The following is a 27,237-nucleotide window of genomic DNA, read 5'->3' as shown; positions in this document are numbered from 1 at the left end:
TAATTAACTTAGACCAGAAGAATGACGTCTGATTTGAAGTAACACAAGGGGAGGGGGGATTTTTACATCTTCCTCTAATATTATAAAGAAGACTGTAACTATTGATTATCATAATAAGAAATTATATACATGACTTTTTTCTTTATAGAGACTGAAGTTCCCGAGTATTTATGGAACCAGGCAACGGACCAGCAGATACTATGCCATAGAAGACATACACCCAACTAAGCACAAACCAAAATCCATATCAGCTGCGAAAATTATTCTAAGTCCAATTTTCACCTTCTTGGGGAAGGGTGGGGGTTTCCTCCCCCTAATTGTAGAGGGCCTTCCACGGAACTTTAATACAATCTAGCACCCGGCACTTTCCAATTTCCCTAGGACGAGTGAGAATTACCAGCGAAACTTTCGTTCTTGTATAATGAGTACGATACTACAATTGTGCGAGTTAAAGTATTGTATAATTGGCCAACATTTCAAGTGAAGTATTATTTTACTATTTATTTAGTGAGAAAAGAAAAATTACAAAATTTGGCTTTGAATTTTAGACAAACCTAAGACAGCGAATATCGGGCGTGGTAATTTTAGGTCAAAACCTTATTTCATACTTAGGTAGCAGCCATCTTGGTTTTCTATTTATGTTGAACAGCTTCCAACGTCTTGTATTTGGTGGTTAAAGTGTCATTTGCATTCTCTTTAATTTCGTTTAATTTTTTCGCACTATTAAATTAAGTCTTATGACGTTTCCAATATGATATACACGGTTTCTGTGTATTTATTTCGAATTAGAAATTTCGTCATGTTTCTTCACCTTCAGTACATACGTTCTGTGATGACATGACAATAATGTGACTTCACTTTCACCACCTCTTTGTTTCGGAAAATGTATTTACGTAGCTGTGATATTCCAAAGTTCAAGCTTTTTTAATCTATCATTCAAAAGAAAATAAATTTGAAAGAATTTGATACTGGTCAGACTCAGGAAATGATGCATTTTTTGTCCAACACTTCTTTAGCTGAAAGTAGATCAAAAAACCTTTCTAACTAACGGTTTGGTTACTAATCTTAGAATGTATAATAGCGGATGCACTGTTTTTCATATCATGGAAGTTATATATATATATATATATATATATATATATATATATATATATATATATATATATATAACAATCTTCATTTCCATTTCCTTGGTATCATTGTAGCCCTTAAACGAACTATACAGAAATTGTATCTCTCTGCTAATTTTAATCAGTTTGGAAGTATTTTGTGGGAAATTACAGCAGTTATCGTGTCCATAAAAATAATAATTTATGCATAAAGTTTTGAGTTGACGGTAGTTTTGGGGTCTAGGGACGTAATAAACGAAACTAAGGAGAGCATTATTTCCCGTGTGGTCTGCTCGGTCTCCCTGGAAGGACGAAGGGGTGGGGGTGGTCGCCGTGCCATCCTCAGGCCCCCGCCGCGGCAAGATGGCGGCGGTGACATTTGCCGCGACCTTGACGGCGCCCGCGCGGGCGGGGCGGGTCACGACCCTTGCGCGCGGCGAGGCGGGCGTCCCGCCCTCTCGAGGGCGCGGTTAGTCACTTATATTCACACGTACCTATTCCCCGGCACCTAGGCACCTGTGCTTCGTACTCATTCGTGCTTCGGTCCGGGGTGCTGTCATAACACACACAACTTAGAATTTTCTAAGTTATGACGGTTCTAAGTTATGACTTTCTACGTTATGAAGTTTCTAAGTTGTGTGGTTCTGCGTTGCGTGTTTCTAAGTTACGTGTTTCTAAGTTATGAAAGTTCTAAGTTGTGATAGTTCTAAGTTGTGATAGTTCTAAGTTGTGATAGTTCTAAGTTGTGACTTTCTACGTTATGACGTTTCTAAGTTGTGTGGTTCTGCGTTGCGTGTTTCTAAGTTACGTGTTTCTAAGTTATGACAGTAATAAGTTGTGTGTTTCTAAGTTGTGATAGTTCTAAGTTGTGACTTTCTACGTTATGACGTTTCTAAGTTGTGTGGTTCAGCGTTGCGTGTTTCTAAGTTACCTGTTTCTAAGTTATGACAGTTATAAGTTGTGTGTTTCTAAGTTGTGATAGTTCTAAGTTGCGAATTTCTACGTTATGGCGTTTCTAAGTGTGTGTTTCTGCGTTGCGTGTTTCTAAGTTACGTGTCTCTAAGTTATGACATTTCTAAGTTGTGTGTTTCTTAGTTGTGATAGTTCTAAGTTATGAGTTTCTACGTCATAAAGTTTCTAAGTTGTGTGGCTCTGCGTTGTGTGTTTCTAAGTTATGATCTTTCTAAGTTGTGTGTTTCTAAGTTACGTGGATTTTTCCAAGTTTTCTAAGTTATGACAGTTCTAAGTTGTGACTTTCTAAGTTATGTGTGGTACCCCTTCGGTCCTCGTCAGCTGCGGACAGAACACCGCGCCACCCTTCTCCCAACAACACTCCCCGCGCATTCTAGCGGGCGGAAACAGAATCTGCGTTTAACACTGCGGCACGTGGAACACAGTTTTTTTATCTTCAGCCTGGCGAAGAAAGTAACCATAGTAACGAAACACAGAAAGCATCTTAAAAGTAATCCGTTGAAATTGTTTTACTTAGTAGCCTACAATATCAGCAGTAGGTATTTATACTCTTTTGCTTTTTTAAAATATCGAGTTTGTCATCTTCATGTATTCACTGTAATAAAGAAAATAATTATTTTCTCAATAATGCAGCACTTGGAACCAATTTTTTATCTGTGGGAGCCTTTAAGGGAAATACGCGATAAAACTAATGCAATTAATTTTTTTATTATCATACATAAATAAAATGTTATCTGTTAAATAACGACACTGAATGACAACAGTTTGGACTCATACTCAATGTCCTTCTTTTTAGTGTTAAAATTTATTTTTAATCCGTGTAAGCTTTAATTGTAAGAGCAAATAAATATGAGTGTTCGAAAAAGCAGCAATACAAGATTTCACGTTTTTAAATACAATAACAGTGAACTATCGCAATGAGAGAAAATTTTTAAAACGCATGAACCGCTACTTTAATTAGGTAAAAGGGATGCCTCTTATTTCAGGACATGATTTTATATTGGCGTTAATCACAGATAAACTTGAAGAATTTTTAAATGGTTTAACCTCTACGAAATTAATACATATACATAGCGCATACTTTGCATAATTAGTTACCAAAGTTACATTCTTTTATTGTTTTTGGGGAGTACAAGTAAGAATAATTAAATGGATAACAAAACTGAAATTTTTTAGGTTTTAAGACAATGATACTGGCTATTTCGTGATACGGATTGCACGTCTATTACCAAAAAATTATCTCATTTCGCTTAACTGCCAAAATCCTAACAAATTTGAAAATTTTGTAAGCCCAGGAATAATTAAATAAAACTTTCTGATACGAATTTCAACCATTTCTTGAAGTAGCCTACAACATTGCAGTTAAACCTAAAAAGTTTTAGTCTTGTTTTTCAGTTGATCCTATTGTAGGCCCAAAAAAAATCGCTGAAATTTTACTCAGGTAACTAATACCTGTTTAGGTTCATTGTTGGGTCAATCTATTTGACATCAGCTGATTTAGTCTTGTTATGGGTTTATGTTTTCATTTTTATTTCTTCGTTTGCATTCTTGATTTTTTTGTCCATGACAGCCAAAATTGCAATGGCGTATGTTCAAAAAATTGTATTAAATCAATGGAAAACTGCAATGTCATACGTCCAAAAAGTTGTATTGAAATTGTTGAGTCTAGCCTGACGTGGAAAGAACTCGCGAAATATTCAGGCTCTAATTACAGACCATGGCCGATTCTTTCACTAACATCCCTGATATGTGTCTTTGTGTGTTCCCGTTTCTAATTTCCTCGCTGGTGACGTGATTTTAGGACAAGATAAAATAAAAAAAGCACTTAATCTTTCAATATAATCAAGCAATATAATTACGATTCGTTAACTCTCTGTTTAATTTACTCCTTCAGCGAGTAAGATTTGATACCGGTTTTCCCGTTCGCCATTAATGGCTTTTGATTGGTTGTTGAGGTCTCGATAAACAGTTTACGAATTAAATTGTAAAATAAAAATACAATAGTGATTTTTATTAAATTCGAAACAAAATTAATATAACCTAATACGGTAGAGATTAATATATGATAGCTACCACAACGTGTGTGATAACATGGCATAGTTATCACAACAGTAGAATAGATGTGTTCCGTATCAATATTGTGCTTGATTATCATTTAATAAAAGGTTGTAAGGCGCCCTGTGATAAATAATAAAAAAAAACTTTAATAACTGAACTTATGTAGCTGTATTTCAAATGTTACTCTACAGTTATACATCCATTTCCTATTTCATACACATCTCTATGGAGTAGGCTAATACTTGTGATTCATGATACGCTTGTCTCCAATGTATACATATATATTTGGCGTTACAGAGTCAGTGATGAGCGTAACTGACTAGCTCTCACAAAATTGAGAAAAATAAATTTTCAAAATAAAAAATATATAATTTGCTTTAATTGACAGCTTTTGTATAAAATACACAGTACACAAGTGCCTTAACCTCAACTGATTATGTGGTCTCCAACATTTTTCAATTTAATTTAAAATAGTATGGACATGAAAAATATCAATTGAGGGAATGATTACATAGGTGAGGGAATGAGTTTTTTTTATAATATTGCTAAATTTACATTAAATTCAAATAAAAATCATCAACTTTTTCTTTAATCATAAATTTATTTTTATAAAAACTTGTTTTTTAAACATTTTAATAAATATATTTCTTTAAATTTACTGAGGTATTCAACATTTTATTGTTATTCACTCATAAAATCTCATTCCCTCATTCATAATTTTGATGAGAGAATGATAGTGAGGGAATGATAAATTCGAACATAACCTACAAAAAATGGTTGTGCATAACCTCAAATTAAATTGCAACTTAAGACAAGTTGTTTACTCCTCAAACATGTAAAACAATATAATAATAATTATTACAAAATAAAATAATTACCTTGTTCTAATTTGAGGTGAAGGAATGATACATTAAACTGTAAAATTTAAATAATGAAACGAAAATTAGTTGACTGCAATACATCTCTTCGCACCGTACAACAATGCTGATCTGGTTACATTGACAGTACTACCAACTACAAAATGTTATAAGCGCGGCAATATACTATCTAATTCAAAAGTACAATGCAAGTGTTAATAAAAAGGTGAGGGAATGATTTTTTTTGAGGACCCAGATAAAAATGATATTTTATAATGATTTTGTTCTTGGTATATAATGGAAAGGATATTTACTGTCAAATACAGTATTTTTAAAGCAATTAAATATATCTAAATAGTTATTTTCATAAAACAAAATTAATTAAGGATATAATATCATTGTAATATTGAGAATGGGACACGATGAGGGAATGATATTTAAAGTATGCAGTCAACTGTCATTTTTTTTTATTTTGAGATTAGTACACTAAAAATATGTATGGTTCGAGTAGCTATAATGGTACAGTTTTCGTAAAAAAAAATACAAAGCTTATGACATAATGTTTATAACACATAAAACTGAGTGTGGACACGATTTTCGTAAATTTCTGAGAACCAGTCAACTATACATAGAATGACAGAATTATTACAAATAAACTAACGTTGCTCTAATGGTAATTTTTTTTTCGTTATACCAATATAAGGTAAAAATAAACATCCAAAGATTTAATTTACCTAATAAAATTGAAAGGCGTTTGTTGACGGATGAAAATCTAACAAATGTTTAGAAATATATAATTTTAGCGATACATCTTGCCACTAGGTTATTTTCCAAACTCCCGCCTGTGTTAATTGTAACGTCTACCTGTATCTATTTGTTTGCATAGCTCGAATCATGGAGGTAAGAAGTAATAAATAATAAGTAGTCTAATATATATGTGGCTCGAATTAAAGTACAACCTGCGCAAACCTCTTGTGAGCGAGTGAGCGAGTTTCACTCGTCCTAAGTCATCAACACCGCACGAGGTCTCTCGTCAACGAGTTAACTAGAAAACTCGCTCTTAAGGCGAGACGCCTTTTCTTACAATTAACTACATTTTCTGCTATAACATTGAAATTTTACAAAAATAAGCATAACATAAACACAACAGATGATAAAACTAGGTTATAAGATAGAAAGCAGAAGTAAGGTTTAATTAAATGTTCAAATATAAGAGGTAACCATTACAAAATTTAACCAAAAAGATTATTTACAGGAGACTAAAAATTAAGCATACGCATCCGCGTTCTGGCGTTGCGGGAACAAGATCATAATAATACGTTAAAATTTGTCATACAATTTCAATCAGTAGGTAAACCGAGAAGTGGTCGTGGTAAGTAGGTGTTCCCAATATGTTTTTTTTTTCAGCATGTGTTTGAAATTTTTAACGATTGTGGTGGCCCACGCTCATTTTTGAAAATTTTTAATTAAATGTGAATTAGCTTTGCAGATGGAGCGACCACCGCGCCTCCAGAGGACGGCGCCAGAGCGAGGATTCAAAACGGCGCGCCGTGGACAGAATGCAAATGCTGGAACGCCTGGAAAAGGAGGGGGGGGGGGAGAGGAGGACCACACACCTGGCGAATGACGCGCAAGCCTTCCACAGCCACCGCAGTAGTGTTTCCGGGGAGGAGGGGGGAGCTCTTTCGGCGCGCTCACCCGTCCTTTATAGAGTTTCAGCACATACTGCCATAGGGACTATAAAGGAAACTGGCAATAAACACGCGAGGCAAGTGATGCCAGAGAACCTGGCGGCGTGGAGTGTACCTACGTTTCTCTGCAATATGTGTTTGAAGTGCGTGAGACCAGTGGCGGCAACGGATAGGAAACCAAAATCCGTTCGCTAAAAATAAAGGGACTGGTCAAGTCCCATCGTGCTAGCAGGAATACGGTTTGGGTACAGAGTACAGGTGTAGCCTATCCAACACCTAAACCCTTAATTTTGTGTCGTTGAATACCGGGCTTAGGGTAAAAATTGTATATTTTTTCAGCCACAATAAAATTATTGGTGACAACCGGATGCAAGAAATGGTTTATTAACTCATGTTTAATCTTGGTGGAAAAAATATATCACAAACGTAAAAATTTAATACAATTTTTTTCTAAAATCGTGTAAAATCACGTGTATGTTTGTTTATGTACTAGCGTCTGCATGCATGTGCGAATAACACACGCAAACATTTAGGATACTAACGCAAGTATGATTGTACACACGGCACGGGCGTTTTCGGTTTCATAGTAGTTTCAACTATTTAGTCATTTAATTTTCACCTTTAACCTTTGAGGCCCCGAAGACATTGCGGGTAAAAAGTGACAGCGTATTTTCACGAGCGCCACGTTTTCGTGACGAAACGTTTCGTCACGGCTCGTGTAATGAGCGGAGAAAGAAATACGGACGAGGACTGGGATTAGCGTGGGTCGAGTCTAAGAGCGAAACTCGAGCTGTTGTGCTGCGAAGTGTGGAACTGAGCATCCATAATGACTTGATGTAAGCTTTTGGACATACGTCATTGCTATGCACATGTATGTCTGAAGAAAAACACAAAAAACACAAATGACAAAAACACAAATTAAGCAAAAAATTGCTGTTGTCAGGATAGCTTGTTTCTGTTTTAGAAAACTGTTGTGTTTGTTTCGTCTTTTCGTTTTGCTTTGTTTTTGTCTCGTTTCAACTGTTGTGCTGAATTTTTTGGGTTCGGTATTTTTGTGCTGTCATCATTTGTGGGTTTTTTTTTCGTTTTTTCTTTGTTTGTTGACCATATTCCTGTTGTGAAGTATTCTGTGGTGTTTATATCCTGACAACAGCAATTTTTTGCTTAATTTGTGTTTTTGTAATTTGTATTTTTTGTAGTTTTCTTCTACAGACATACATGTGCATAGAAATGGCGTATGTCCAAAAGCTTACATCAAGTCATGCACTCCCATTGCACAAATCTTTCAAAGATAATGAGAATCCAATAGTTTTTATTTTTTGTTTTATATTTTTTTTAAAGAATTCAAATCTGATATTTTATCTATCGCTATTGGTGCAAGTGGAAGCACATAAAGTAGGTAAGATTTCGACAGACAAACATCAGCTCCAGGTTTATAACTAAATAAAACTTGAAAACATAATACGACTTACGGTATAAAGTCCTTCGCGAGACTGCTATGCGCTTTCGAAATTGAAGCTGATCAACAGTTTCATTGCGAACAATAGAGAGAATATTTTACATGGAACATTAAGCGCCTGGATAATAATTAAACAACGTAGGACAACCACAGCAAAACTAACCATTGTTCTAAACTGATTTCATTGGCTTAGTTGGGGTAGCATTATTCTTTCCCAGCCTTTTTTTCTTACTTTTTTTGCTGTTTAAGAAATTTGTTCAATTAAACTGTATCTAGTTCCATTCTGGTATATTTTCCCTATTATTTGCAATAGAAAAAAGTTGGTTAATTGCAACTTCAAAGGAATATAGCAGCAATGTGAAAACATTTAGCCCATAAATCGAATTATGATTTAAAATATTTTTTTTTTGTAATGATGAACCAGCAGCCAAAATAAGTTGTTCGAATGATGATTCAGCCTATAATTTAGTGTCTAATCGGTGGGGGACCGTTACCAACCCAGAGAGAATACGTATTGTATGTTCAGATGCTCTGAAAATAACAAAATATTTGGTCGTTTTATACCTTGTGGTGATAGCAAAATTGTTTTGTAGTCTTAAGAAACCCTTTTATTAGTGCCCACGAAATTTTTTTTTGTCGCTAACATGCCACTTCGATGATTTTGTTATCGCCACAAAACTAGCTGTTTTTGTGTAGGCCGTCAAAATATGTTGTGACTACGGAACTCCGCGGGAGAAACGCGCGCAAACAGCCACCGGCGTGGTCGGGCGAGCGACCCCCTTCACCGGCGCCGAGTTGCTGCGGCGCTCGCTCTGTTCTGAAAGTGCTCCCGCGCGCTGCGGGCAGAGAAACCGCGGGCAGCCTTTCGCCGGCGCTCTTCCCGGGCGCGCGCCCCTGCCTCGGGCCAGAAGGGCGCAGCGTCGTGGCGGCTGGCGCTGGTCGCGGCCCGGGGCACCCCGCCACACACGCCACATGCGCCACACGCCCCACAACAGCCGCACGCGTCACACGAGCCACACACGCCACACACGCAACAGCGCGACCAAACACAGTACGCAATAAAAAACCTTTACACAGAAAAAATTTACAAAAGATTCCTTGGAAACTAGTAGCCAATAAATAATTTGTAATACAGAATGTCCATAAAATAATGATCCAGTTATAAAATTTTAATAGTATCAACATTAAGCGTTGAAGAGAGTTGGTTCCAGGTCTCAATCAAAATGTAACTCAAACAGATTTAGATAAGCGCATGCGCGAGAACTGCTTTGTTGTTTTCCCGCTTGCAGCGCCACCTGTGTTGAAATAAATGGCTCTTTCCCCAATAGAGGGTGAACCTGTGAACTTTATTTGGTAACAGGATGGAGCCCCTCCCCATTGGAATCTCTTTGTACGAGAGTGGTTGAACGTCGACGTCCTTGACCGTTGGATTGGTCGGAATGGTCGAGACGACAGAGCTCTTTTTCGCTGGCCTCCACGTTCATCTGACATAACTAGAGACCGGAAAAATTCGCGAATTCATTTCGCGATAGGCTAAAATACAAATCGTTATACCTCAGTGCTGCCTCTGCTATTGGTTGACAACTCACCTGGATGACTCTGGGCCAATGAGAAACACCCAACCAAAGCTTTATCGAATCACAGGCTGCTACGCTGGAACGTCTCACCAGACAGCAGCCAATGAGTGGGTGACATTTGACCGAGTGTACGTAGAACTATGGAGTTCTTCCTACAGGTCATTGAACCCGCGAATTTTTCCGGTCCCTAGACATAACGCACATGTGATTTTTTTTGGGCTTTATAAAAGTTCGTGTCTACGTTCCGCCGTTACCTAATGACTTGCCAAAGTTGAGACACAGAATTGAAGAGGCTATTGTTTCCATTACTCCGGACGCGTTAACCAAAGTGTGGGAAGAATTGGAGTTTAGGTTGAATGTGTGCCGTATAACTAAAGGTGCACATATTGAACATTTGTAAGAAAAAATAGTTTAGTTTACCTTCAGTATGATGTATGATTTGTTTTAAACTGTTAGAATTGTTTGAAACTGAGATATTCTTTTATGAATATCCTGTACTACAAGAAAGATATGGTAACTTTGTACAACACATGGCTATGGTTATTTCTGCATTTATGAAATACGTTTTTTTTTTTCGGGATAGGGGGGGCAGCACCAGGGTCATGTTCCTACTACCACCCTCCCTCCAGACACATCAGTCGTTCAGATTCATAAGTGTCACTATAAAGAAAACACAACTACAAGTCAATATTTACATGCCCTAACATTTTAATATGTTTATGATGAACGTTATTTTCTTGGTATTTATAATTTTTATTATTTTTTGTGACTGTGTGGGTGTGTGTGTAATTTGTAGCATTAAAACATTTTGCTTGTGTTTATAAATTAAAATATAGTACTAGTACGACTTTGAAATACAGCAATCGCATAAGTTATTACAAAAGCTGATTAAGTGTGAATGACATAACATTTTCAAATGTATCACCTTCCAGTCCTATGGTAAATGAGGTGAGCCTGTGGATCCACCACTGGTTTAAGGCGGCCGCCTGGTCGGGCGCTAAGGGCTACACTGGCTCGCGCAGCCCACGCCTCGTCGCCTCTACGTGACCAGTGCAGTCTTCGCGGCGGTAGCGCGCCTCGATGGGACATCTAAGCCGTCAACCTATCATTTTATGGTGGAATATTAAAGGCACTTTTATTTACCATTTAAATTACCGTTGCGTATAATTTTTCATACCTGAAAACGTCCGTGAAAACACCCGTTTTAGCCTTTTCCACTGTCCAAATAGCACACGCTGCAGACGAAACCATGGAACGAAACTCATACAGGCAAATGCAATGGATCTTAAATGTTATTCGTGACCAAACACTTTTCACAAGTTTGTAAATGGTGCGTCAACACCCGGAGATCTAGGTTTTTTTTTGTGTCGGTGAGGTGCTTGCTGGTGCGTGGTATCGCCTCTGGACTGGCGCGCAGTCTTCTCGTCGTGCATACGACAACTGTGATTTTTTTTTCCAGCGGTCACCATAATATGAAATGGCGAAGAAAGGAAGATAAACGTGTTTTCAAGAATATGTACCGGATTCTTCATGCCTGAAGATAATTCTGAAAACACGCGATTCAGCCCTATTCACTGAAAAATGCAGTTTAAATACGAAATATCCTCAGCGCATTCTTAAAAAAGCTTTTATCAAACAGATGCCACTCGGGTATCTCGAGCAGTTCAGTAAGGGAAACCTAAGATGTAGGTACATCAAGCTCTGTCCCTGCCCGAATATTCACCTTCGGCCAACCTCGGGATTTGTTTTATTTTTGCGCAGGAAAAATTAATTAAAATCTTAAAAGTGGTCGGTTAGGTTACGGATAGTTAGGTTAGTATAGCTACATTGAAATAAACAGAGAAATATAAATATATATCAATAAACCCGAGGTTGGCCGAAGGTGAATATTCGGGCGTGTTCGGGCAGGGACAGAGCTTGATGTACATCTTAGGCTTCCCGTTCAGTAATCGCGCGTGTTGTTCTTCCTGAAAGCTGTGCACAGGATGTGTGTGTGTGCCCGGGTAGGCGAGGGCACAAACAGTTGCTGGTCAGCCTGCCCGCCGAGCGGGGTGGGGGGGGGGGGGGGGGGTCGCGTGGGCGCTTTGGAAAGCTGGGTCGGTGAGACAGGAAAGCGGCGGGGTGACTGGCCCGTCCAGGAGGCTCGTGTTTGCATAACCATTGTTCCCGCCGGAGGAATGTTCATCCGCGCGCGCCGGCTAGCTCCTAGCTCGCTCTGAGTCATCACCGCGGCGGCGACAGCCTCTCAGCCGCGCGCTCTGGTTGCCGTCGCAACTTACAAACACACAACTTGGATCATTATATCTTGTGTGTTTCTAAGCTGTGACGGCTCTAAGCTGCGTGTTTCTAAGATATGGCGGTTCTAAATCGCGTGTTTCCAAGTTATGACGTTTCTAAGTTGCGCACTTCAGCGCAATGGCGGCTTCAGGATGACTTTTCGGGAGGGGCTATCCCACAAAGAAAGGTCGTAGTTGCAAAAAATGAAAATGGTCAGATATTGGCCTTGGAATATTATTTACAAATTACAGGTTTCAAATACAGAACCTTAGTAGCTCCATGCAACTTTTGATGAGATAAAAGTTTAACATATGAAATTAAATATTTAAGTAAACATAAATATACACTAATCAATAAAATTGGTCTCGGGAGGGGCTGTCGCCCCCACCGCTCCCCTTCTGGAGCCGCGCTTGCTTCAGCGTTGTGTTTTTTTCTAAGTTAAGTACTTATATGTATTTCGACGTTATGAGTTTCAAAGTTACGTGTTTTTAAGTTATGATAGTTCTAAGTTGTGTGTTTCTAAGTTGCGTGCGATTCCCCCGGCGAGGCAAGTCGAGTGTGCTGGTGTTGCTCGATCTTCATTGGCGTGACCCGTTTTTGTATCGTTCGTTCAAGTCTTCATAAATATTTGATTCAGTTTTAAACACGTGTATTTAAAATATTTTATTTTACCATTGGCAATAACACACTGGCATGTGGCCCTACAGCAATGGCAGTAGGAGACGCGAATTCTCGCACAGTTGAAATTGCAGGTGATGTAACAGCTCACCTTGCATCACCAAAAAGAACATAACATACTGTCTTTACTAATATTTTGCAAATTTTTTCCTGGCTTCGGGGGGCGGGGTAGAGATATATCCCCTCTCCTGCTTCTGCCACGGGTGGTTTATAATGCCGTGTACAAATTACTTGTTCTTTTTTAGTCTACCATATCAACATCAATAATGTCCTGCACAATTTCTTAAGTTCGAAAGGACATGATAAATATAATCTGGCTTATTGTTTGAATTCTATGACTATATATATTTTACATGTGTATAATGTATGTAAGTTTGTAAAACATTTGTGTGTGATGTGTAAAAAAATATACTGTGGGAAAAACTGGTATGGTGTAGAGACGAAAAAAATATTATCAAAAAATAAACCATAATGTTATTTTTAATTTGGTTTTGAATGAAAGTTTTTTTAAAAAAGTAACTTGAAAATAAAAATATCACCATGCGAGAAAACCTCGTGTTAATAAATTAATGTTACTCGCCTTGTGCGACCGACACTCGCTGGGCGAGTGACAACACGCTGGGCGAATAACAACTCGCTGGGCGAGAGACAACTCGCTGGGCGAGTGACAACTCGCTGGGCGAGTTACAACACGCTGGACGAATGACAACTCGCTGGGCGAGAGATAACACGCTGGGCGAATGGCAAAACGCTGGGCGAGTGACAACTCGCTGGGCGAGTGACAACTTGCTGGGCGAGTGACAACACGCTGAGCGAGTGACAACACGCTGGGCGAATGACAACTCGCTGGGCGAGTGACAACTTGCTGGGCGAGTGACAACACGCTGAGCGAGTGACAACACGCTGGGCGAATGACAACTCGCTGGGCGAGTGACAACACGCTCTCTGACTGACCGCCCCAAACTGCGCGAGGTCTCGTGTTGGCTCGAAACCAGGATCAAGTGACTTGAGAGCAACTTCTTATCTTTTAGGTCGCGGAGGTGAAAGCAACGGATTTTGTTTAGAAAAGACATGCGAAAGGGCTACACGTAGCGGTCCATGTGAAAAGTACCCAACGCTCAAATCTATAAGGGTGAATGTTATCATCAATTTTATCAATATGACTGTATTATACACCAACATTTCGGAAGATACTCTCTAAATGATGGTGTAAATCTCATCAAAATCCACTGTGTAGTTTAGAAGAAGTATACGAACAGACAGAGAGACGCGGATAGCGACTTTGTTTTATACTATTTAAAGATTTCAAAATAGTTATAAATGAATAAAAAAAAATTTTTTTCTTATTCAATCGCTGACTCCTGGCCACAAACGATTTTACAGAAGGCAGCGTTTCTTTTGTCACAGACTTCAAGTTTTGTGTTACCTGCTAAGGGTTTGACATCGGACGATCATGCGCACAGGTTTGAGGCGACGAGAACTCCAAGACTAGGTATAGTCGGCTCCGAGCCAGTGCCGGGTGTCTGGGTTCGAACCCACGACCCTCGCCGTAAGGGAGTCACGCGTTAGCAGGAGCCTGCATACTTTAAGGAGGGGGGGGGGGGGTTGCAGTCACGATGAAGGTGTTATTATGTCCCGTTTTTGTGCAGTATGGATAACTAGAATGAAATGAAATGTAATATAAAACTGGAACTTTTTAAGTTTAAAGTCTATTTTACTGGATACTATGTGATGTGTTTTAATTTCTTTCAGAAAAAAATATATTTTATTTTACAAAGCCTTTTAAAATCATAAACATTTTTGTTAATTTTAATAAACCAAGTAAACATTTTTTTTCTCTGAAGGAATTTTAAACCATACCACGCTGTAGCTACCAGTATTCACTTTAAACTAAAAAAAAATAAATTATTTATTCCATTTGGTTCTCCTTATCCATACTACACAAGAATGTAAAAAATTCACCTTTGCCAACTAATCATGGAAAACGTATGCACTATAAATAAATATATATATATATATATATATATATATATATATATATATATAATTATATATATATATATAATATTTTTGAAATCTCGGCCACTCCAAAAGTCTACCAGTTTAACCTTGTTAAACGTAAAAATAATATAATAACCTGGAACGGGACATACACCCTTAAGGTACGTAAAACAAAAGTGACTAACAGCAATTAGTCCAGCCTCGATCCGTGAAGAAAGTAGACCGCAGAACGGACGTGATGGTGACATGTGACGCGTGAATGCCTCGCCGTTGTGGCGTGGGAGTCCCGAACGTACACATTGCAACACGGATCCCTCTATTATCGGCCTGAGCTCTGCAGGGCGCTGCGAGCAACGAGGCCGCCTTACATGGTCACGTGGGCACCTTACACCCTGTGAACGTCAGCAAGCCCCGCTAGACTCAACCTGTCCGCAGCTCACAACCGCCCGCCGTCCGAGGCTCTGTGTGGATGGGTCGGGCTCCGCTAACTCGACCTCACATAGCGCTGGCTCCGGAAGTTATCACCACTCACATGCGACCTGGGCCCCATTTCAGAAAAGTACAAGTTTGCAACCAAAGGCAACAGTCCGAACCTATGAGTAGAGACCGGAAAAATTCTCGGATTCAATTCGTGACATGTTACAATTCAAATAATTATACCTTAGTGCTGCTTCTGCCATTGGTTCACTGTTGATCTGGAGTAATGAGGGCCAATTAGAGACCCTCACTCGTAGAAGTGTCGAATCACAGGCTACCCAATCGAGACGACTCACAAGTCAACAGCCAATGAACAGTTGGCATTTGCCCGAGTGTGTAGAGAATAGTGGAGTCTATCCTGGAGGTCATTGAACCCGCAAATTTTTCCGGTCTCGACCTATGAGCGGTTCGTATCCTTATCCCAATGTGAATGTTGTCATATTGACTCACGGAAAAAAACTGCCGTGTATATAATTGCGATGTCCTATGTCTGAATCTACTAATTTATAAAGCAGTCATAAGATCGTAGTAACTACAAGGCTCCAAAAGTGTTTTGTTTATTTTTTTCATGCATTCTAAATCAGTATTAGCTAAGGTTACTTAGCTAGTGAAAGTAGTGGGAGTTAAAAAAAAAATATTTAGTCATTAGGCAAGGCAAAAGTAGATGCTAACATATGAATTCTAATCACACTCCCAAAAATGAATTCGTGTGTTCTGCCTTTGAAAAGCGTCCGGACGCAAACGGACAGCATTAATCAAAATTTCGACTTGGTATTCTTGGCTTCCTACCAAACCGTTCATTCATTTCTATTTACCTTTTTGAAACGGGAAACGGAAACAGAAAATATTAATGGTGTTCTTCTTTTTCGATGTTACAAAAGGGCACAGACTGGGATAAAAAGTTCAAGTTGACCATTGTATTCGGACCACACTATCCATGACGTAATAGGGTCATGCGGACCATTCAGCGATCAGTGTCGGACAAAATTTGGGACACGCAATTGTATATGGGCCTTATCAAGTAAACTTTTACAAGTTTGTGAAACTATATAGTTAAGTGTTCCACAGAAGCACTCTTGTAAACTTGTAATGACAAGTGAACCTTCGCAATTCACAAATAATTTACTTATACGCTACCAAAAAACCGTGGGTTTATGACAATTGTAGCTTGCGACTAGTGTTCTATCTAAGTATATGAAAAGATAAGTAAGTTACGATTTCAAGTTTGCTAATAAATCTCGTAGAAAGATGTTGTAGTCTAGTTCATCCCCTACATAGTTGAAATAACAAATAGTTTAAATAAGCATCAGAATAATAATCAAATTTATGCTGCACCTAAACACTAATAATTGATACCAATACATTAATTAAATGAGGTTCTGTTGCCAAAACTTGTTAGTTAAATGTATTTTTGTTGCTAAATCTTGTTAGTTACAATATTGCAAAATACTAAACTTGTTACAAACAAATTAAACTTGTAATTACCTGTGACAATTTTAGCAAATATATGTAAAACGCACGTTAGTAACAGCTTATGATTACAAGAGCTTATTTTTTACAGTTGTTAATAACAAAGCTTGTACTTTAGTGAAATTTTCCCTCTATTAGATGATTTTACACTGCACTGTAAGCTTTATGGCAATATTTGTTTATGTTAATGTGCAAAAATGTGAAAAAGACAATGTTTGTTAACGTAACACTACGTTTGCCATCGAAAGACGAGATATTCAGGTAGCCGCTAGGCAAAGACGCCATCTTCGACTCAACGGTTGTTTATAACGAAAACAATTATTTTGTGATTTATTAATGACATATTTTTGTGACTGTACAAGAGCGAAGTTTGACAAAAGTTCTAAAATCTCTGTCATTCTGAAAAAAAAAAAAATTGCGATGCATAACACCAGTGATACAATTTACAAGGGCAAAATAAATTGTTTTATCGTAGCTCTGTCAAACTTTCATTTGGAAAACTTTTAAGTCGTGCAATACTCGCAGATCAACTTCACGGTTACGGCCAAGGTAACGTTTATTTTAGATTTTTTTTTTTGACGTGACAACGTCTAATAAATCGATGAACGCCGGCTGCACGCACGAAAAAGTGTCCCGTTACGCGCATTGTCCCGTTTCGCTGTGTCCCGTTACGCTCATTTTATATTGCTCTTTGCTAACCTGAACCTCCTAGCATTGCGACCGAGTCCGTGACGTAATTCTGTTTTCATGCATTTCAATGTAACATTTTCATTGCTCTTTGCTAACCCGTTCCTCCTAGCATTGCTGCAGAGTCCGTGGCGCAAATATATTATTTTTGACTGCATCTTGGTGTTGGGTAGCCATTTTCCTTCATATCATCCTTGAGACACTCCCATTCGTTTCCTACTTTTCCTATCATCGTCCTATCCTAAACAGAATAACACAGATTGGAAGAAGTTAAATAGCAAACATTTATAAGAATTATAGTTAAAATAATATCTTCGTTAAAGTAATAAACATATTTGAATTAATGAGTGCAAATAAAAGTAAATTTATCAATTAAATTGTAGATTTCATTTCACTCCTTCTTTGTATCCATACAATAAATTCAATAAAAATGATTCAATTTTATCCATAAAAGTATGCAATAATTTCATCAATGTTTTGTTATGACGTTGTCACGTTAAACTATCGTCCGTAAACCGACTTTACAGACCACCAATTTTTTTTCCCCGTCTTGAATTGGGGTTTTAAAAAGAGGAGGGAATCCGACGGAGTTATTTTCCCCGCGGGCCCTTGGTTCCTGTCGACGCGACGCGACGGCCTGGTCGCAGGGACGTCGGAACGTTTTCATGAGTGGGGGGGCGAAAAGATGTATCACACTTACCTCAGTCCTAGAGCGGGGGGTCCGGGGGCCCTCCCCCGGAAATAATTTAGAATATTAGATGCAAAATGGTGCTATTTAATGAGTTTCCGAACCAAAATATTAAATATACCATTCCAAGAATTTGATGACGTAGTATGTATTAAATAATACTGACAGTAGATGTAGTACAATTTAAATAAAATATCATCTAGAAATTTGCAATCATTTTACAGTACCAGTATATTGACAATCATAAATTTGATTTTCTAATCATTGTGATCACCAATGCAACGTTCGTAACTACTGGTTGAGAAAAATACTACTAGGACCAAACATTTATTCTGGGAAAAGGAGGGGGGGGGGGCGAAATGCTACTCTCGCCCCCCCCCCCCCCCCATGCATAACAGCACGGGGGCGACTCGCACCTGCTGCCCCCCCCCCCCCCCCCCTGTTCCGACGTCCCTGCCTGGTTGTCGTGCTCGCAGCAGCGCGGTGCGGAGCCGTCGCGCCGCGCCAGACGCACTGGTGGCCCCGAGACGACACCACGCCGCGAGGGGTCGCCGGAGGAAGCCGGACATCCGGGGAAAGCAGCGCTGAAAGCCGCGCAGTCCTCGAACCGGCTCGGACGGGATTACCGGTAATTGGCGCGGCCTTTTCATTTCTATTTCTCTGCGAGGCCGCTGTCTCGGCTCGCCCAACAGCACGCGTGCACACCGCAGAGTATCTTCACCTCAGGTGGGAAAGACGAGAAAATAAACAAGTCATCTTGAACGTAACATTTTTTTTTTTTGGCCGTAACAATAGCTCATCGTTTAATACAGAAAAATTGTGTTTGTAAACTACTCATCCGTCCTCAGCGTATTTTTAAAAGCTTTTCCGTAAACAGACGCCACTCGGATATCTTGATCAGTTTTCGAATCGCGTTGTTTTTCCTGAAGCTCTGCACACCGTGTGCGTAGCCAGGAAAGGCGGGGGACTTAAGGCCAAAGGAAAAAAAAAAAACACTCATCTTTTTATACCATGTTTACAACGGAACACGGGACTAAGAAGTCGGGATACGGCATAGGTGGTTCCTGCTAAGATCCAGCAGTCCGGAGCTACGACGTGCAATCTTCATTGTTAAGTCCGTAAATTAACGGTGATCTCTAACAGAGTGTGAGTGACCAGCTGGAGACAAGAGCGTACGAGCGTTTTCCGAGCATCCGAAACAGGGACTGAAGCCACATTATCACCGGTAGCGTGCACGGGGAAAAAAATTATCTGTAGCCCTACGTTTATAAAATATTCCTTTGGAAACCAGTTGCCAAGAAATACAGTGGTAAGTAATAATTCAAGAAAGATATTTTATTTTGTACAAAACATTGCTATGGTTATTTTGCATACATGAAATTATTTTTTCCAGATAATGCCGAGTATTTCTTACGGAAATTAGAGCATAATTTTATATTTTAATGAATGTTTCAATCAAGCATTTTTTTTTCATGCAATGCAGAAGGTTATCGTATCGAATTTTCAATAATTGATCTACAAGTACTGTACCTTTAATTATTGGAGGTACTGGGGCAACACAAAGCACAAATTCTTGCGTATGAATCCGAAGCCAGTATTACTGCGAACAGTATTTTGTGGTGAGAAAGTTGTTTTCATGTAAACGTACAAATTAAAAAAAAATATATCTGTAATTATACATGAAATTTTTTGTTCCATTCACAAATAAAAAATAATAATAATGCTGTGTCGCTGGGCGAGAGGGTATGGTCTCGGAATCTTTTCGCGAAAAATGCATGGCCCTACGTAATTAGCCAGGATCCTTCAGCAGAAGAAGCAGACAAGTATAATTATTTGAATTCCAGTCTGTGAGTAAATGAAGCCGTCGTGAGAGACGAGCGTGCGCAGATGGCGGTGAAGGGACGAAGGCCGGACCGCCGTCACGTGCGGCGGGTCGCGGACACGTGAGCGCGGCTCGCGGCTCCGCGCGAGGAATGCTGCCCCCAAGGCCCCCGCCGGCGCCGCCGCACGCCGCCGCACGTGCCTTGCCCCACTTGCCTCGGCGGCCGTCACCTTGCGCGCCGCCCCCGCCCCCCGCGGGCATACCGGGCCGAGCCTTCCAGCGTCACTGAAGCAACCGTTCCTGCCTGCACTCCAAGGTGGAAACAAGGGAAGGGAAGGTATAACTTAGGTACCCCTCCCTCACCCTCCCACACCCTCAACAAACACTGATGTAGTCCATATAGTAGCTCATTCAGGTTTTATTAGCTAGAGACCCGGAAATTTCGCGGTTTCATCTGGCCTCAGGATAGAATTCAAAGTTATAGGTGTGCTCGACCCATGTTTGCTTTCCCATCGGTTGAGTTCTTAGTGAGAACATTTTTATCCTTGTTAATTGGCACTACCTGATTCGCTTACTTCTCTCCTAGCTGGGCAAGTTTGAATATTGAGTTTTGAATATGGATTTGATTTTGAATATGAAGTTTTGAATTTTGAATATTGAAGTTTATTGACTGTCAAACCAGGACAATTTACATCACAAACAAGAGTTACTATCAATTATAACAGATGCGGACTGTAACTGCTCAAAATTCTACGTTAAACTCTTCTTCATTTGCTGTATTTTGGTGTGAATGCCTTTTTGTTGTTAGGCCGGTGTGTTCGTCTGTGCTGTAGTAATTTTGTTGACAATTCCTTCCACTGAATTTTCTGTGCGGTTTTTTGTTTTCAGTAATATTGAAATATATTATTGTTTGACATCGTCTGCATTTAGCTTGTTTTATTGTGTGCCTGCATGTTCATATTTTTTTTTTTGTGTGTTCATCGATTTTTTCCCGTTATCGAGGCTTCTTATGACATAAGTGTAACCAGCAATGAAGTATGTAGAAAATAACACCCATTATCAATCTTCCCCAATGCAAGGCCCATTCAAATAACGTAAGAATTTTCGTATTTCAAAGTGTCACTGATAGAAAGACAAAATTAAAGCCCGGACACGCATGCAGAGCTTCAGAAAAGAAACTCAGTATGATCTAAAAAAAAAAAAAAAAAAAAACATTTTATATACGCAAAAATAACTATAGCCATGTGTTGTAGGGCCTACAAAGTTACAATATTTTTTTTGGTAGTATTACAAACTATTTCTTGGTAATTGGTTTCTAAAGGAATATTTTGTAAAAGGAAAGTACAGATTTTTTTTTTTCTGTGTATCTCCTCGGACCTGGTGCGAGCTCTTCTAACTACTGTAGCACTTGAAGCCTCTGAGTGCCACAACAGTGATAGATGAAAATATATTACCGTGTACAAAAAAAAAAATTAAAAATAATAAAAATCTGCGTGAGGCCGCCACGCGCATTAAATGTAAAACATCACACTTCATTAATCAACACGAACGATAAAATAAGATAAGTACACAAAAAATGTTCGTACTGGAGGATCGAAATATTGTTACAAACACGGTGAAGAAAAATTTCCATAATTCTTACATTTGTCTAAAACTTTACTTTATTCATTATTCCTCCTCCTTCACTGATGAGACATCACCTTGACATACACTACCGGCTGTAAAGAAAAAAGTTAATATTGGCAGGAAAATAAAATTTGATTATTTTCAACATAAATGATCAAAATCTTAAACCCTAGAAAAAAAATTGGTTGTCTGTAAAGTCGGTTTACGGACGATAGTTTAACGTGACAACGTCATAACAAAACATTGATGAAATGATTGCATACTTTTATGAATAAAATTGAATCATTTTTATTGAATTATCATTATTTTGTATGGATACAAAGAAGGAGTGAAATTAAATCTACAATTTAATTGACAAATTTACTTTTATTTGCACTCATTAATTCAAATATGTTTATTACTTTAACGAAGAGATTATTTCAACTATAACTTTTATACATGTTTGCTATTTAACTTCTTCCAATCTGTGTTATTCTGTTAAGGATAGGAAGATGGATAGGAAAAGTAGGGAACGAATGGGAGTTTTTCAAGTTTAATGTGCCTCGAAAAAGTCAAATCGATGGTTGTTCCAATCTAGTGGAAGAGAGATAGATGTGGCGCAAGCGTACAATGAGCATAACGGGACACAGCGTAACGGGACAATATGCGTAACGGGACATTTTTTCTTGCGTGCAGCCGGTGTTCATCGATTTATTAGACGTCACGTCAAAATGTAAAAGTAACATCAGGCAAAAAATATGGTGTAAACTTTATGTGGTGGTGCAGGCAATTCTCGACCACTAAGGCCCGTTCTACAATGACAATGACACGAAAACAAAGACGGAAAAGAACACGAAACAGAATTTCTACAGTAGCTCGCAGGCGGAGAAGGACCCGTACGGATGAGCTTGGCGATGCTATCTTCCGTAATGCAGGAACATAAAGTGTTCTATTATTTATTTGTCGTTTATGTTTATTATGGGAGTAAATTCTGCCCGTGCTATGATCTCAAAGCATAATATATTTCTAAATTAAATTAATATTTCGCAACATTGAAATGCAGGCTCATTGGTTGCCATTTGTTACGTTTCCGTGCCTTGTGGAAGCAGCAGATGCGAAAATGAAATTTACCGGGAGATCCGCCTCCATTTACGTGATCCGAGTCACCGGTTCCATGCCACTGAAGAACGGGCTTAATAGCAAGGGAGCCGTGTTACAAGCAGAAAAAAAAAATAGTTTGGAAACGTTGAACTATAGAGAGTAGCTTCTAAAATACCGAAACCTTTAACTCTTGACATAATGTCAGCAGAATTTGCAACTAGAAGCGCGACAACTGAAACAACTTGTCATTGAATTATTTTCCCAATGTTCCAAAATAATTTTATTCGCATTTCAAATTTTTAATTAACTAACATGCTCTTCGTAGATCAGTCTGTAAACATGCTATGTGAATTAACTTTGCAAACTAGTTACGAATGAATTTATTATAATATATGTGTGTATAAGGATGAGTTAAAATTTGACCAACAAACTTCATCTGTAGGTTCATCTCTAAAAAAATAAGTTAAAAAGAATTGTTAAGATATTTGGTCTGAAGTGCTTCCAAAGACTGGTATACGCTTTTAGGTTGTGAAATAAACAACTTATTTTATTGCAAATAATAGAGAAAGTATTTAAATGGGACTTTTGAGAAACGAAAATTGAACAAAGTTCTAAAACCATCGCAAACAGGTTTTCATTTAAATATTGGGAGGGGGTGGGGTTTGTAACACCATTATTTTCCATACCAATGTCCGTCAGATTCTGACTCATAATGCATCCTAAATGTAGGAACACATATTTTTACGTCTGTAGAAACTATTTTTTTTTACTACTCAGCTCCATTGCGTAGTATTTCCGTGTGGCGGAGGAGAGATTAAATTTGACACCATCACGCAATCTAAGGATATTGTGTCGTCCTATTGTGTGTATTTTCACGTTATCTTTAATTGTATTTTCACGGCGGAACCATTAAAATCTTGTTATGTACGCGATTGCTTCATTTACAGCTTCCCACACATTTGAGCTATGATGTCAGAATGCACGCGGACGACAAGGATTATTATGGTTTCCGAACTACTACGCCGAATAAATACGAGTAATGCTGAGCCGCAATTGACACTCTTTAGATATATTTGTTAATCACAATAACTTATTTTCAAATGTACTCATGCCCTATCCTATTAAAACTAGCGACCCACCCCTGTTTCGCGCAAAGCTGCGATCTACTAATGTGGCGTCATTCATTTCTACTAAGTAAGTACTTACCTTTGAGTATCACGCTTTCGTAAGTGTCCGGTGTTTTCAAAAATTATATACCTACCAACATGTACTGCCCATGACTAATTTAATTGGATAAGAATTAATCCTATGTCGGTCAAAATAGCATCACAAACAACGCATTAAATCATAACCAATTTTGAAAGATAAAAATTGTTACTGTGGGTTATACTTAGAATATAGACACATGGCACAACGGACTTTTCTGTAGGCAATTTTAAGACCTACAGTTCTGTAACACATAAATTTGTTGTATCAATAATGTATAAATCAACTTAGGCCATGTAAGTGCCCTAAAAGCGTCATGTTAAACTTAATTACTATATATCGAGATTTCTCTACTATATTGAAATTAAATATGAATGTTTTGTGCACATAAACCTTCAGGAAGAAATTCCCTAAATGACGGTGTAAACCACATCAACTATGTTGAACTATGTTGGAATCACAACAGCACACTAAAATTCTGAGAAAAATTTGCGTACATTACAAGCAAAAAAAAAAATCAAACCAGTTACACAATCCAATTGTAGGTTTCCTTTTTTTTAATTTTTACCTGGTCAAATTATTGTTATTACTGTAGTCCTCGTACCTGCACAAGCCAGGGTCGACAATAGAGGGTTACAAGACAAAAGGAGGGGGGGGGGGGGGAATCTCCGGGACCCAGTTGGGGTGTGGATTTTTTTTGTAATGCGCTTGTTTACCTTGACAAGATGTAAATTCAAAATCTATTGCTAAATTAATTCTTTGGGAAACCTTACACGTTATGCGATGTTCGTAGATATTGTTTACATTTCAAGGCATTATCTCGCATACCTCCTGTACCTTGTTGCCACCACATTTGCTGACAGGCTCTAGTCTGTCAGCGCCGCGAGGAAATATCTTATTTCACGCGGGTGACTACAACTATAATCACAGTCACACCAGTTCACAAGTGTTGACTTCAAAAAATTAGCCAAAGCTAAGTCCTAAGCCATGTCAAACAAAAAAAAAAAAATAGCACGAACGATGTATTACAAGTGATATCAAAATATTTGAAATTGCAAAATGGAGAGGCCTCATTCCTCTTAAAAACATTCGAAATTTAAAATTAAGTCTAGGTTCTTATATCTTCCCATTACGCACTGATTAGAAAAACAATCATTTAAAGTTGTACCAAGACCAACTGTGTTCGCCCACGACCAGATGTCGGATGGTAAGATTGTTGTTTGGTTCAGAAGGTTGAGGAGTGGGGGATGGAGACTGCTGAAAAGGGGAGGGGGGGATTGAAATTCGTTCCCCTGTTTTCTCAAAACCCGCTTTCCCCGGAGCCACCTCCCGCGGTAGCGCCCAAGCTGACGCTAGACGCCGCCCCAGGATGAATTATTCACGCGCGCCATCGGGAGATTTCGCCATTGTTGCGTGGTGACGAGGAGAGCAACCCCAACTACTCGGCACCTGTTCCGTTACCAACCCCGGGGCAGCTTGGTGCGCTCACCTCACGTCCGAACGAGACGGATGTTCGGAACAACGAGTTAATGAATAGTCAAATGAATACTTAGTTTGTTACCCAATCACGTCTTTGTCACTGAGACAATTGTGAGGGATTTCGGAATAGAGGTAGATCATATATTGGATTCAATATCATATGGTACTTTACGTGGCATAAAATAAAAAAAGTTCCTTACTGAATGTCCATTAAATACCTACCATTTGCAAAGATTGCAGTTGCGATAGCAATAGAGTGTAGCCTACTCCATTGGCATTATTTTGTTCAAATTTTATGAGAATTTATACAAATATAAATAATTAAATTTTTTTCTTATATGTTGATGATACTGCTATTTTAAGGTTGTTTTTTTTTCATAGCGATACTGAGCGAAGTGCATTTGTGTGCTTTGCGACAAAATTGAAACCAATAGGTTCCAATAGTGGTTTCTACGTAATTGATTGGAAAACTCGTGTTAAAGTAATATCATTTTTTTTCCAAACGACTTTCACCCCAGAACAAATCTTGGCTGAACTTCTAAGATTCTGTCATCAATTATGAATTGTTTGTAGCAGAGGGGGAAAAAAGCGACGTTACTAATAACAACACTACGAGTTTAAATTCCGAGTACTTGTATTATTGACAAATTAAACTTGTGGAAGCTCAGAAGTGTTAAGTTCCGCGAGGTCGCCGCGCGGACGGAAGCCACCGGGAGCGCACACGCGGAGATTCCAGCGCCCGAACCACGTGACCTCCGGGCAAGTCGCGCGGGCAGAGCTGACCTCGAGCCGCACTCACCTGTCGCGGGCAGGGACGACGCCAGCCCGCCCGTCAGCAGCACCACGACGAGGAGCGTCTCGGGGGTCATGTCTGCAGGAGGCCGCGTCTCTGGCACCACTGGAGCCGGCGTTTCGCTTTCTACCCGCTATATACCGCGCTCCCCCTCCTCCATGCCCCCTCTCACACCGACACCCCGCCGGCGCCCTAATCGCCGCCGAGCAGTGGCACATCATCGCGGGGAGAAACTGTTGTGTGGACAAACACGTTTATCTTCGTCCGGGCCGGAGATACGGGAGCCCCCCCCCCCCCCTCCCAGGCCCGAAATTTCGGGGCAGGGAAAATTCGCGCATTCGTCTCGCAGAGCTATCCTCGACGGCCGTGAACGCTCATATGGCAGCATTCGTCTCGCAGAGCTATCCTCGACGGCCGTGAACGCTCATATGGCAAGGGTCGCTGTGGAGCATCACGGGATAGCACTGTTTTATTTACAGTTATTTTATTTTTAGTAAGGAAATTAAGCTGTCACATTTGTTTAAATTTTTGATGATACTATATAATATATCATTGGTATGGTTTAATCTGTGCAAAAGGGTTTTTGATATCGACTATTGAAAAAAGGGAAGTTTAATTCCAGTGTATTTTTAGAAGTTAATTACAGTATAGTTTATTTTCATAAGTTTCTTACAAATCTGTTATATTTCTGCGTGACGACACGAAGCCAAGCATGCAAATCTACAGTTTTGTTAAAATTATTTTGACTTTTGGTTTGGTTAATTTATTTTGGATTTTATCTAGTATAAAACTGTCTGTTTTGCTTATGGTGTTCCAAATTTTAAAAAAAAGCCATATTCTAGTTGTGATCTAACTAACGATGTATAAAGACTGAGGATATTATTTAAATTAGATGCATCAAAGTGCCAGAATTAAAATAACTGACGTCAGATAGGCACCGCTCGCTGTCCCTCCCAAGCTGGCCACGTAGTTAAGCAACTGCCGCCGCATGAACTCTTCCTACACTTGGAGTCCAGGTACGATCTCCCCAAAAGTCAGGCAGCTTGTTTCACATGACCTTTGCAACGCGACGCACTGACGTGTGACCTAAACCACGCGATCCTTCCACTATTCCGGCGCCAGAAGGACGATTCACAAGCGGTTCCTTACGTGGACTTACCTGAGTAGGGGGAGTGAGCGACTGCCGTGTGACGTATCTTATGCAAACACACAAGGCTACTACTGCGACTA

General features: G+C 39.2%; 1 protein-coding gene across 1 annotated transcript in view; it reads right to left on the bottom strand.

The window, feature by feature from the left end:
• LOC134530425 (uncharacterized) overlaps window positions 1-26,108 on the bottom strand; it is a 77,804-nt gene extending 51,696 nt beyond the window's left edge. Inside the window, exon 1 of the mRNA XM_063365239.1 lies at window positions 26,014-26,108. Within this exon, the coding sequence (XP_063221309.1) occupies window positions 26,014-26,083 (70 nt within the window). The 5' untranslated portion in view covers window positions 26,084-26,108. The remainder of the gene's footprint in view (window positions 1-26,013) is intronic.
• Window positions 26,109-27,237: the final 1,129 nt, after the last annotated feature.

The sequence above is a fragment of the Bacillus rossius genome, chromosome 3 (assembly GCF_032445375.1).
Source record: "Bacillus rossius redtenbacheri isolate Brsri chromosome 3, Brsri_v3, whole genome shotgun sequence".
Classification (NCBI taxonomy): Eukaryota; Metazoa; Arthropoda; class Insecta; order Phasmatodea; family Bacillidae; genus Bacillus; species Bacillus rossius.
Note: the sequence above shows the minus strand (reverse complement) of the source record. Positions and strands in the feature narration are given on the sequence as shown.